Source organism: Engystomops pustulosus, chromosome 7 (genome assembly GCF_040894005.1).
Source record: "Engystomops pustulosus chromosome 7, aEngPut4.maternal, whole genome shotgun sequence".
NCBI lineage: Eukaryota > Metazoa > Chordata > Amphibia > Anura > Leptodactylidae > Engystomops > Engystomops pustulosus.
In genome coordinates, this window is record NC_092417.1 from 28930736 (window position 1) to 28943764 (window position 13029).

General features: G+C 43.5%; 1 protein-coding gene across 2 annotated transcripts in view; it reads left to right on the forward strand.

Moving 5' to 3' along the window:
• The window catches only part of PALS1 (protein associated with LIN7 1, MAGUK p55 family member), a 38685-nt gene that overhangs the window by 23970 nt on the left and 1686 nt on the right, over positions 1-13029 (forward strand). For both annotated transcript variants that reach the window (XM_072115228.1, XM_072115227.1), the window contains exons 5-13: positions 1431-1577; positions 1676-1837; positions 2080-2157; positions 3578-3761; positions 4210-4281; positions 5825-5896; positions 6030-6197; positions 7339-7541; positions 12702-12812. In XM_072115228.1, coding sequence (XP_071971329.1) covers positions 1431-1577; positions 1676-1837; positions 2080-2157; positions 3578-3761; positions 4210-4281; positions 5825-5896; positions 6030-6197; positions 7339-7541; positions 12702-12812 — 1197 coding nt within the window. The remainder of the gene's footprint in view (positions 1-1430; positions 1578-1675; positions 1838-2079; positions 2158-3577; positions 3762-4209; positions 4282-5824; positions 5897-6029; positions 6198-7338; positions 7542-12701; positions 12813-13029) is intronic.

A 13029-nucleotide genomic window follows, 5' to 3' on the forward strand; every position in this document is an offset into this window, starting at 1 on the left:
GTACCCCATGCTCCTCACTGGTAGTAGTAGTCATCCAGGTGAGTCTCTGCTGTACCCCATGCTCCTCACTGGTAGTAGTAGTAGTCATCCAGGTGAGTCTCTGCTGTACCCCATGCTCCTCACTGGTAGTAGTAGTCATCCAGGTGAGTCTCTGCTGTACCCCATGCTCCTCACTGGTGGTAGTAGTAGTCATCCAGGTGAGCCCCTGCTGTACCCCATGCTCCTCACTGGTAGTAGTAGTCATCCAGGTGAGTCTCTGCTGTACCCCATGCTCCTCACTGGTGGTAGTAGTAGTAGTCATCATCCAGGTGAGTCTCTGCTGTACCCCATGCTCCTCACTGGTGGTAGTAGTAGTAGTCATCATCCAGGTGAGTCTCTGCTGTACCCCATGCTGCTCACTGGTAGTAGCCGTACATTCCTACTGACATAGTAGTTGTGCATTACACGGATGAGACTTTATTCAATCTCTTCCACTTGATTTCATGTAAGGAACCCCACAGATGTTATAATCCCAGGGGGGCTTTATCAGGTGGGCTCTTCTTTAGTATGCTGTTATTTGTAAGCCCCTGGTGTATTGCAGTTCTTTCCCTTTCAATATGAGATGAGACCCAACCAGGTCCAGTGCTGTATACAGTTGGGGGTCTGTTCCTTCTGGAATAGGTATACTGGTTTGACTTTAATCCCACTGGGGGCTTTAATGTCCCCCTGTGGGAAGAACCGCAGCACTGCTACATATGTGTATAGCCGTGTTTTAAACCCTAAACCTCTCTGGTGCTGATGTTACTTTTGCTTAAAGGGACTCTCCAGGATGTGTCTTTATGAAACTCCTATACTGAGGATGGGCGATTTGTATTGGATCATCGTCAGCCCAACACACCATGGAGCTGTTGAAGTAGTCGCAGCACTCCAGTTTGGCTTTCGTTTTGCAGACCTGTGAATGGTGTGCAGTACTAAGCACACCACTAAACAAAGCATAGTGCGTGGTACGCAGTGAATCAGACCTAACGATCATCTCAATTCTGAGTTCACATCAGTGGGGGGCAGGGTGTCAGACCCCTGATATTAATCACCTATTTGATCAATAAATATTTTCTGGAAATCTCCTTGAAGTTTCCAAGCGCAATTATAATAATTCCTTATATAGCGCACAAAGATTACGCAGCGCTGCACGGAGCCTGACAAATCTGTCCCTGTCCCCAATGGGGCTCACATTCTAATCATCCTATCAGTATGATTTGGAGAGGAAACCGGAGGACCTGGAGGAAACCCACGCAAACACGGAGAGAACTTACAAACTCTTTGCAGATGTTGACCCTGGGACTTGAACCCAAGATAAACTTCTTCTTTTTTTATATTTATTTATTTAATTTTTTTTGCTAGTATGTTTAGGAATACACAGCTGACCCGTGTCTGTCTTGTTTCTGGTATAGGCTCTCCTCCTGACCCATGACAAGGTGGCGGAGCAGGAAATGATGCCCGAATCCATTTCTGAAGATAAGTTTTATGAGAACATTGCCCAGTATGGGGATGAGACTGTTAAAATAGTCAGAATAGAGAAGGCGAGAGATATACCATTGGTGAGTATATAGGTGTAAGTACAAGGGTCTGGTGACGTTACCTTTATTGTGTTACTTGTTTTATGGTGTTATCCTTACTGGTTTTTTAATGCCCTCAGGGGGCCACAGTAAGAAACGAGCTGGACTCTGTTATCATCAGCCGCATAGTGAAGGGAGGCGCCGCAGAGAAGAGCGGATTATTACACGAAGGAGACGAAATCCTGGAAATAAACGGGATGGAGATTCGGGGGAAGGACGTCAATGATGTCTTTGAGCTGCTGGTAAGTGAATGTAATGGTAGGGCCGTGTCTGCATGTTGTATTACATGGTGGCCATGATGTCTGCCGACCGCTGCTGCCTTTCACTGGCCTCATCCTACCACTGCTGAGACCAGTGATATGCTGCGCTATCCACGGCAAGTCACCATTACAAAAAAAAACAACAAATACTTGACATTTGACGTGTTTGTGCAGAAGAGGATCGGTTACAGCCTCCTGCATTTACCCCATTTTCTCTTCTCCAGGCGGAGATGCACGGGACACTCACTTTCGTACTAATTCCTAGTCAGCAGGCCAGACCCCCACCCACCCGCGAGACCGTGGTAAGTTTTTTTTTAAGATCGGTTTACGTTGTGTCTACACAATCGCTGTATTGTCACATTCGTGTTATGATCTGTTAATACTAAATATCAAAAATTGTACCTGTGTAGCAGTGGGATGGTATACTGTCATTAGAGGGAGATTCACGTATCCTAAATTGATGACTTAAAGGTAACATATGCTGTCCCTATATGACTGGTGGGAGCGCCAATGCTGATTTAGTGCTGCGTCCCTGATGATGCTTCTCTTGGATGCCGGAAAACATGTAATGTATCGTTGTCCGCATAATCCTGAGAAGTCTTTTTTTTTTTTTTTGTTTACTGATTGTGGCTGTGACCGCTTTACTGTTCACTCTTCCCCCTTAAAATAGTTCACTGATCCTCTTAGCTCCTCATGTCCTGCTAATTGATTGAGGTTGACTTCTCCTGTCCCCTGTTCACATTACAGCCCTATAAGAGATGCCAGAATTGTCTTCTCTTTGTAACAACTTATTATTTATGGTATATACATGGGATGATGGGTGCAGGTCTCTAACCCCCTTCCCGCAGCTCGGCTGAATGGAGAGGGGATGAATACTTAACACTTACACCATACATATCCCAGTTTGGCTATCCCCAAGATAGGTCATATATACAGGATAGGTGTGCTGACCCCTCCCTGGAAGAAGAGTCTGTGGGAGGGACGTAAATAACCTAGCATGTAGTCTTGGCCATTTTTGGCCCTCCCGTAGACATGATTGGAGAGGGGTCGTGCATGTGCGGCTAATTCTCCTTTCAGCTGGGTTGTGTGAAGGGGGGGACAGCACACCTACCCTGTTTCTATAGGTATCTTGGGAGCTGGGAGTGCCCATTTAACTATGCACCATATAGGTGATGAGTATTCGGTCACTGGTAGCCGCTGCAATCATGAGAATGGGGTACTGTGTGCCAAATTTTAATGAAGCTGTCGTCACCCATGTGCTGCTGCTCCATTCCATCTCTACGAGAATGATGACCGAGATAGCCAGGTCTCATGTGGTCTTGTGTGTGACGTCTACCTCTATTTATACATTGGCTCTCCTAGTGTCACAATCACTACAAGACCCGGCACTAAGCCACTACTGAAGGCTATCATTACCTGTCCTATACATAGTTGAGCGGCCCCACTTCCTTAAAGGGAACCTGTCAGGCAAATTTTTGTCTTGTAAGTCCCATACACTTCAGTGGATTGCAGGTCGAGCATACAAATATGTACATGTTCTCCTGATCACATATAGATCATAGAGATTGATAAGAAGTAGATTTGTAGGCAGGTTTATTTAATAAAACAAAACCTTGACATGCTAGTGGTTTGGGGTCTAATCAGCTGCCCTTTGTATACAGTTGTGACCCATATATTATGCCTCTTGTAGTTTAATGTACGTGTTCTTCCTTTTCTCCCCAGGTACACGTGAAGGCACACTTTGATTATGACCCTACAGATGACCCCTATGTCCCCTGCAGGGAGCTGGGCCTTTCCTTCCAGAAGGGAGACATTCTCCATATCATCAGCCAAGATGATCCCAACTGGTGGCAGGCGTATAGGGACGGAGATGAGGATAACCAGCCTCTGGCAGGCCTGGTACCAGGTAATGTCCTCTCTGTGAATGGGGCACTTCAATGCCATATTGCTGTTAAAGGGGTTTTCCCAGCAAACAAGCTAGTTTTGTGATCGTTGGGGGTCTCCGTGCTGAGACCCCCACAGATCACAAGAATGAGGGGTCCAAAAGGATCTGCGGTACCTCCGTCAAACCTTTTGCCACTCCCCTAGATGAATAGCGCAGTATATACTGCCGCACATGTAGGCTGGATGTACCTCGGATCCCATCAAACCCCTCGAGACCCCACCGATCAGAAAATTAGGCCCTGTCCTACTTGTTTACTGGGAAAACCACTTTAAGTGGATAAAAAGAGGTTAAAGCACGTTATCAAGTGCTGTTTCCTATATTAAGTGTTAGAAGTGGCTTCTGGGACTTGTTTTAATTTATTGTATATTTATATATTTATACTAAATTTTTATTCCTATTTCCTCAATAGGAAAAAGTTTTCAGCAGCAGCGGGAGGCAATGAAACAGACAATAGAGGAGGACAAGGAGCCTGAGAAGTCAGGTAGGACGGATCGGTGACTTTAGCATTACTGATTAAGTGATGGCATATTGATATAAATGTCACTACTTTATGATCCATGGGGGGCCCCCGTCTTCTGTTGATCCTAATAATTCTATTTATGTGCTTTGTTGGTCAATTGGGGAGAACGGGATCCATATTTTTGTGATCACTCTGGTCTCGGTAGTCAGATTGTTATCCCCTATAATATAAGCAATGCAGTTATACTTGAGACCTTTAATATCACAGGGTTACTTGTCATGTCTAAAGGATATGATTGTGTCTTTATCATGCTGGGGGTTGTAGTTTTCCAGCAGCTTGTAATACAGGGGTCGCAGGCCTGATGTTTCATTCAGGGTAAGGACCAGTCGCTTGAATATTGCTGTGATTGTAAGATCATATGACCTAGTATTAGCTGTCAGCATCTGGAAGCATGGATTATTAGGAAGGCTCAGCTGTATTGGTTGTTTGACCCATAAAAGTTTCTGATAGTCACCCAAAGCCAGATTGTCGCCTAACCAATGTCCCTATTTGTTGTCCTGTAGCTTTCTAGGGGATGCCGGCGCTATACTGGCCGTTTCAGTCTACCTGGTTTTTTATTGTGCATAGGCTCCTATTGATAAAACCTTCACCTTAACGTCCCAATAACTAATGAAAAAGCACAACAAACCCCATACTTCTCTGGGGTTTTATTGACCTGAACGGCAGTCTCCTTATCTCCTGTGATTGGAATATGGTATCATAAGTTCTTGCTGAATTCTTCATTATCACCTTCTGGAGATGGCTTAAGGGGGTTGTCCCAATTATTTACGTTCTAACGAGCTGATCGGTGAAGGTTCAACTCCCAGCAATCCAGAGATTGGGGTTTCCTGTTGTCACTAATTGATGCAGTTGTGGGTGAGCATTTGCCCTGCTGCTATGGGCGCAGGCAGTGATAGAGGAGCGCCGTGCTCAGCCATTTCAGTCACTCCCATAGTATTAAAGGCTCGGCCTGCCTCACCACTGATAAGTGAGAAGAGGACCCCTGTTCTCAGGATTGCGGGGGTATGGGATAACTGAAATACTTGGGACAACCCTTTTTAGAGAAGGCATTAATGTGCAACAACTCCTCCATTCAAGCACGGTGACGTGGGACCCCCTATTCTTATGGCTGGCAGGACCTCCAGTGATACTACACTAAAGGTCCTATGTAATGGGTATGTATGTATGATTAGTCCCGTTATAACACAAAAAGATATAAAAGTAAGACAAAAAGTGGTCTTGATGTGACAGCCCCATACGGTCTACATTAAAATTTAACCCATGACTATCAGAGCTCTGACGTCCTAAGAAGTTGACTGTAAATCCTTCATGTACATCGGCGTAATAACTCCTTTATTATTTTACTGTACCTCCGCTGTCATAGGGCTTGTTACTCATTATTGAGGACTCGGTTAAAGCTGTAAATCATTGAGAAGGTTGTTTTCAGAGTTTCAGGTTTTTACATGAAGGGCAATATCGCCATAAGGCGACATAAAGAGATAACTCTGTCTTTCTCTTTTTACAGGGAAATTGTGGTGTGCGAAGAAAAACAAGAAAAAGAGGAAAAAAATATTATATAACGCTAATAAAAATGATGGTATGTATCATGGAATACAACGTGGGAGATGGGGGTCATTAGCATAGATAAAAGTTCTCACTGCTTGTTTAAATTGTAACTTTTTTTTGTCTATCACATAATTTTGCTACATTTCTGTATTCTCTTCCCGTAGATTACGATAATGAGGAGATCCTGACCTACGAGGAGATGTCTCTCTACCACCAGCCGGCCAACAGGAAGAGGCCCATAGTCCTGATCGGTCCCCAGCACTGCGGTCAGAACGAGCTGCGGCTGCGTCTCATGAACAGCGAGGCGGATAGGTTTGCTGTGGCCGTACCGCGTGAGTACCCTGCTCCTACATCTTGTCAGATTGGGAGGTGATAGCGTAGATCCAAAAAGATACGGGAAGGTTGATGGAGTCCATCATGTTATTGCTACATGTACTGAGTGATGTCATCGTTTGTCCTCAAACTTGTTATCCCAGTTTGTATTACAACACAGATAAGTGGTTACATGTTGGGAGCCTAGATACCTTGCACCCCCCCAAAAAACAGGAAAAGTTAAGCAGATCATGCAGTGCATTGGGCAGGAAGAAGGTGGGGGAAGTGGGTGGTGTTTGTGTAGGTTAAAGTGGGAGTGGATTGTAAGATTAAATGGCAAGTGTAGTCTCTAGGAATTGCATAGACTAGATAGTAGTGGCGGACTGACCCCCTCCCATAGAGTCCCCTGGGCAGTGGCGGAGTCTACCACCCTCACTCCCAAAGTCTACTTTCCCTGCTCCCATAGAGTGACCCGGGTAGTAGCGAAGTATGCTGCCCCCCCTTTCCTCGTGTATCTAGAACTAAAGGTTATAGTAAAGGTGGGGATTCTAAGAGAATTCCGGCAGAATGAAGGAAGAGCTGCAGGCGTCCTGTTATATATATAGACGAGCTGCTACATATATTCCGTGTTACCTGCTGTAACTTCCTGCTGCCTCTGGACATATTAGTCCAAAATGACAGCCTGTTCTTCGTTAGTGTGGATGGGAGGTCTGTACGGTGACGGTAATGACTGACATAAATAAATGGAGGAGAGTGATTGATTGTGTGGCGGTATGTTATAGTCTCTCTACTCCTCCGCATTCTCTTGTAGATGAGTTGTAATTCCAGGCAGAGCAGGTTAGAGCTGCTATGTGACCCTAAAGGATTGTAACTAAACTCAAGTTTGATAAGACCAACTACGACAGAAACCCCTGTAGTCCCAGATTTCCCTATAGTATAGTTTCCTCTGTGTAGTAGGACTTAAGGTGATTGGACAGAGAAGTCTTACAGAGGGGTCCTAGGCTGCCATGAGGGGGTCTTAGTTTTATACCTTTGGCACTTGGATATAACAGTAACAAAAAAAAAATGTTATTAAAGATTTTAAAATTATTTACATTTAATAAAAATGAAGGTATCTGGACTGATTATTGAGCAATGTCCTTGTTGTCTTCCTGTGTCTAGATACTACTCGGAGTAGGCGAGACAACGAAGTAGCAGGCAGAGATTATCACTTTGTCTCCAGACAAACATTTGAGGCGGACATCGCTGCCGGCAAGTTCATAGAGTACGGAGAACACGAGAAGAACCTGTACGGCACCAGCGTGGACTCCGTGCGACAAGTCATTAATTCTGGCAAGATCTGTCTCCTCAGTCTTCACTCGCAGGTGAGAGGGGCTACAATTTTAGTGATTGTGTCGATGTTTCCTATGTTATATCCTGCTATTCTGTCATACACATGTATGGAAGGCATTCTGCTGCCTCTAGGACATAGAGATGATCAGTTATGTGAATAATCGCGAAGAATCAACATAGCAATTTACTTCCTACTTAGGTTAACATTTACGGAAACCTGCCGCCATTTTTTTTTTTACAAATACAGCTACTGACAGGTTCCCATAGAGCCCTATTAACTAAATTCCACCTTTCTTTTAGCTAAACATTGTTTCTCTCACATCCCCATAAAATCAACTTTATTATCTTACCTGGCATACAGGGATATTGAACAGTTAGTGACCTATCCCGCTCGGCCAAGTCCATCTGCCCCTCCCATCACTTACTTCTACTACTCTCCATCTTTCCTTGTCACCATTAAGCACCAATCATTTGATTAGGTGATGTCATCTAAGGACTTTTACCCATTAATGTTTGCAAAATCTACCCCATGTATGTATCTGATAACATAATATCAAAGCAAGCCCCAATGGACTTCTACGCCGCCTCTGTGATTTCATGTGATCACCTCTGACTGTTGCATGTAAGGGGCATCTGAAGTGATTTGGACCCCGATTTAACGGGTCCCCTGCTCGCAATGTCTTCCGGGACCTGGGTCCTGCCTGTGCAGCATCCTCAGTGTGTTATGTAACCCAGTCCAATACATCACTTTTTCAAGCTCACCTGTAAGAAAAACTAAAAAAGTTTAAAATGCTTAATAAAGTAAAAGTCCCCTAAACACCAAAATTCCCTATACATAGTACAAAATCACAAAAAAAAACACACATATTTGTTACATCTGTAACAATCTGTACTATATATTGGTAACAATATTGCACCCGCTCGGTGAACGCTGTAAATAAATAAATAAATAACCTTAAAATCTTGCCAAAATGTACATTTTTCATAAAATAGCTTCACTAAAATGTTCCAAAAAAAATAATCAAAAAAATTACATGCGCCAAAATGGTACCACCACCGAAAAGAACAACTCAACAGGTAAAAAAAAAAGCCCTAAACCGGCTCTGTCAACCAAAAAATATTAGTAAAAAAAGTTATTTTTTTTCCCGAAGGATGTGCAACGCGAAAAACTAATGAAATTTTCTCTATATTAGTTTTTATTCCGAGAAAATATATATATATATTAAAAAAGTATCACCGTAATCGTACTGATTTATACAATAAACATAATATGGTAAACGCCCTTAGAAGATGCAAAAAGTTAATGCAATCTCATCAATAAGCTGAAAGCCCACTAAAATGAAGTATTTGTAAAGTGCATCTAATCTCGCAGAAAATAAGCCCTTCCATGTCCAAAATGCCCCAAATAATAAAGATTGTATAGGCAATAAAAATTGACAATGCAAATCTGCTCTGAATAGATACAGCAGGTTACCACCACATATGGGGTATGGGCGTACTGGAGGGAGGTTGGGTATCATTACTTTGTGGAGTAAAGTGTACGTTTAAAAAAAAAAAAATTGTATTTAGCCCCCTAAAAAAATCACCAAATTTTTGTTTTAACCCCTGTAAACCAAATAAAGGGTTAACAAACTTCATATATGTTGTTTTTACATACACTGTGGGGATTAGTATCTATAATCTGGGGATTTACTATTATTTAGGCTTGAGCAGGACCTTCAAAAGTCTGATTTTGCGGTTTTTATGAAAAATTGCACGTAAATTTCTAAGCCTCATCCTACAAAAACGAGCGGACGCATAAAAAAAACCATGCGGACGTAAACATTCAGTGAATGTTAGTTATCGAGTAATTTTACTGTTAGAATTCTATTGCAAAGTAGAAAATTTTGGATTTGGAAAATCGAGAATTTTTCTAAATTTTCAACAAATATCCATATTTTTTTTTTTTCTTTTATAAATAAACACAGAACATATCACCAAAATTTTTCAACTAACATGAAGTAGAATGTGTCACAAGAAAACAATCTCAAAATGTTCAAGCGTTTAAAAGTTAAAGTGAAAGAAAATGGGCCGAGTCAGGAAGGTAAAAAAAGGGGCTTCTGTGGCGAGGGGTTAATAACAGATGGATAGATAATGGAATCAAAGAGAGAAAGCATAAAGGGACTCCAAAAGTAAACCAGATTTTACCATGATATGGTAAGTGTAAGATGGAAATACCGAGCACCAGGTCAGGGTGAGCTGGCGCCGGAGCTTATTTTTGTTAGTGTTTTAAACTGCAGTATCGCTGTTTAAAACACTTTTAAACTTTATAGCCGAAGCTGCTTCGGCGCACCATGCGCGCGCCTACATAGGGAGTGAAGGAGAGCCGTGCGCCTAAGCAGCTTCGGTTATAAAGTTTAAAAAGTGTTCTAAACCGCGATGCAGCGGTTTAAAACACTAACAAAATAAGGTATTCCCATCTTACACCTACCACTTCAAGTAGGTAGGTTTCCTTTAAAGTAAATCTCCTTCAAAGTTATGTGAAAAGGAACAGAGAAGAGACATATTTTGCCTGAGATGAGTCAAGTTTAAAGGTTGCAGGGGGTCCCCAAGTCCTAGTGATGAAATGGGAAGCGGCGCTCTGCAGTCATTGGTTTCCTTGCCTTTAGGTTTTTGGCATCTTTAACTTGCTTCATGATTGGCTTGAATAGCTGCGAATGGAAAATGCACCCAGATAGGGATCAGGTCATACTAATGACACAAGAGCGAAATATTTCCACTGGCTCACATGCAGTAGGGGAGAGGTGACACTATATTATAGGTACTAAATAGATAATAAAAACAGAAAAATGGGAATGTAGGTAGGAAATAACACTAGTATGGCGTTCTGGCGTTGCCGTAGTAGTTATGTAGGTGTAGTATGCATGATGCTGTAGATGGGGTTAATGGTTTTAAGTGTTCATATTGTGCTGTAGTAGGGTGCCGTTGATGGAAGTGTGACTGTAGATGATGGAGCAGCAGTAGTGTGCTGTTGGTGGGAGTATGACTATAAAGGATGGATGATGGAGCAGCAGTAGTGTGCAATAGGAGTGTGACGATAGAGGACGGATGATGGAGAAGCAGGGCTGTGACGATAGAGGAAGGATGATGGAGCAGCAGGGCTGTGACGATAGAGGAAGGATGATGGAGCAGCAGGGCTGTGACGATAGAGGATGGATGATGGAGCAGCAGGGCTGTGACGATAGAGGATGGATGATGGAGCAGCAGGGCTGTGCTGTTAGTGGGGCCTGCCCGGTGCTGTAGGTATTAGTAGGACAGTGGTAAGGTAGATCTTTTATGTTTTGGTGTGAAGTTCTACCTGTGTGGAGGGTGCAAGGGGAGTGATGCCAGCATGGTTACTGTAGGTGGGGTATGATACAAGTAATAGTATTGTAGGTTGTACATGACACTAGCATGTAGTACGGTGGGTGAGGTGTGAAGCTAGTATGGTACGGTAGGTAGTAGTAGGATAGACGTACCTTCTGTGGTGATGTCAGTGTGGGTCCGGTAGGTGAGTGGTGAGTGACACATGTGTAATGGACTCTTCTCTAGGTGGGCCGTAATTCTCATTATTACTGTTCTAGATATAGATGTTACATGGGCTACCCCCCCCCCCTCATCTTCATTACTTCTGTGCTGTGTCAGCCCCCTACGCATGTTCGGGGGAGGGGAGGGGGAGGGGGGTTTGATATTATCAGCAATGTGTTTCTTTGGGATTCTTGGAGACTCCTCTCCTAGTGGAGCAGCTGACGGTGGAGGGGGGGTGATCACTAATAATGTAAACACCTATTGGGGGCCACAGAGTAATGAGGGGGAGCGGCCGACTGGGTCCTGGGGTGGGTCGGGTGTGGGGGGATAGGTCTGCACATTGTTTACTTTATAGATGTTTTGTGGAATTGCTGTTTTTCCCCTCTGAGGTCATCATTCTGTAGAATCACACGGCCAGGCCTACACCCATACGTCTTTCATTGGGAATGAATATAAACGATAACCAATCCATTCCCAACCAAGTAGCTGTGATCATATTGACCATGAGATGGGCCATCCGCTTTAGATGGTTGGGTTCCTGCTCCTGGCTATATTGGATCTCTTTGTTGCTTATATGTGGTCCAGGGGTGTTTTTTTTTTTTTTTTTTTTTTTTTTAACTGCGCCATTCTCATCTGTGGACTGTATGTGGTTTTGCAGCTCAGACCTACAACCTGAGAATAGATTGATCTGCAATGCAATACACAACCCACAGATAAGCGGCGCTATTTCTAGGGGGAAAAGTAGTTATTACTGTATTTGGAAATTGGCAGTTTTTACTTTTTGCTTTTTAGTTTTAACAGTAGAAACCACCCCCCTCCTCCCGCACGTGATGCCAGCAGTAGATAAGAGTTTACCATGGAAAGGCTGTTTTTAATATTTCTCACTATGATTGCCAAATGCAGTCTCTAGCCAAATATTCATTCAGGTTGTGTCTCTATAGTAATCTCTATTGGTATTTATGAAATTGATCCAGGCCCAATATAGCGTTGTACTCGCTCCCTTGTAGGAAACTGCCTAAGCTACGGATACTTATGGGCATCACAAATACCTCAGTAGGGTAATGCTGCTTTAAAGAAAATCTGCCTGCAGTTTTGACCATACAAAGCTGTAGACAGTATTCGGTTTTGACCCTGGAGATCTGTGTAGTCGTACCTGTGTCTATGTAATTGGTAGCAGCAGGACTGTGAAAAATTAAAGTTATAATCCAGTTTTGTAGCTCCTGCAAGGGCTCTGGGCGGGCCTTTCTGTTCTGCTGCTACACAGTCTACCCCCCCCCCCCTTTCACTAGTAGTAGAATATGTATCAGGATTATGATTGGAGACATACAGCAGTTACTCAGAGCAGATGGGGCGGGGCTTGGGACATTGCACTGCAAAGACTATAAAGCTCTTCAGGCTAAAAGATCCTACAGAGCATTTGTTGGAGCTTAAAACCTGAATTATAAATTTCCGTATCACGTCCCTGCTGCTACTTGCTATGCACAGAGGTAAAGTTAAAGAGCTCTCCAGGGCCTATACCCAGCACTGTCTGCAGTGTGTTATGGTCACAAGAGATGACGGGTTTCCTTTACGTTCACGTTTAATTTACAGTAACTTGCTGTCTTCCTGACATAATTCCTTTGATTTCTCTTCCCACCTGCATTCAGGCTCTTAAAACACTACGAAACTCTGACTTAAAGCCGTACATCATATTCATCGCTCCCCCTTCTCAGGAGAGGTTGCGGGCGCTGCTAGCGAAGGAAGGAAGGAATCCAAAGGTGAGTACATGTCTCGTTGGCGGAGAGATACCCATGTCACTGCAGACAAACCCTAATGTAAGGCTTGGCTTGTAGGACCCCATTAAACCCCAGCTGGTGCTTCAAAGCCACAAAATAGAGTATATTTAAAGTACCTGCATCTCAGCTGCTATCTGTATTCTAGTGACTGTCTGGAAGTGTCGGTAGTCACGGGACCCGCTGCAGCCAATTAGTGGCC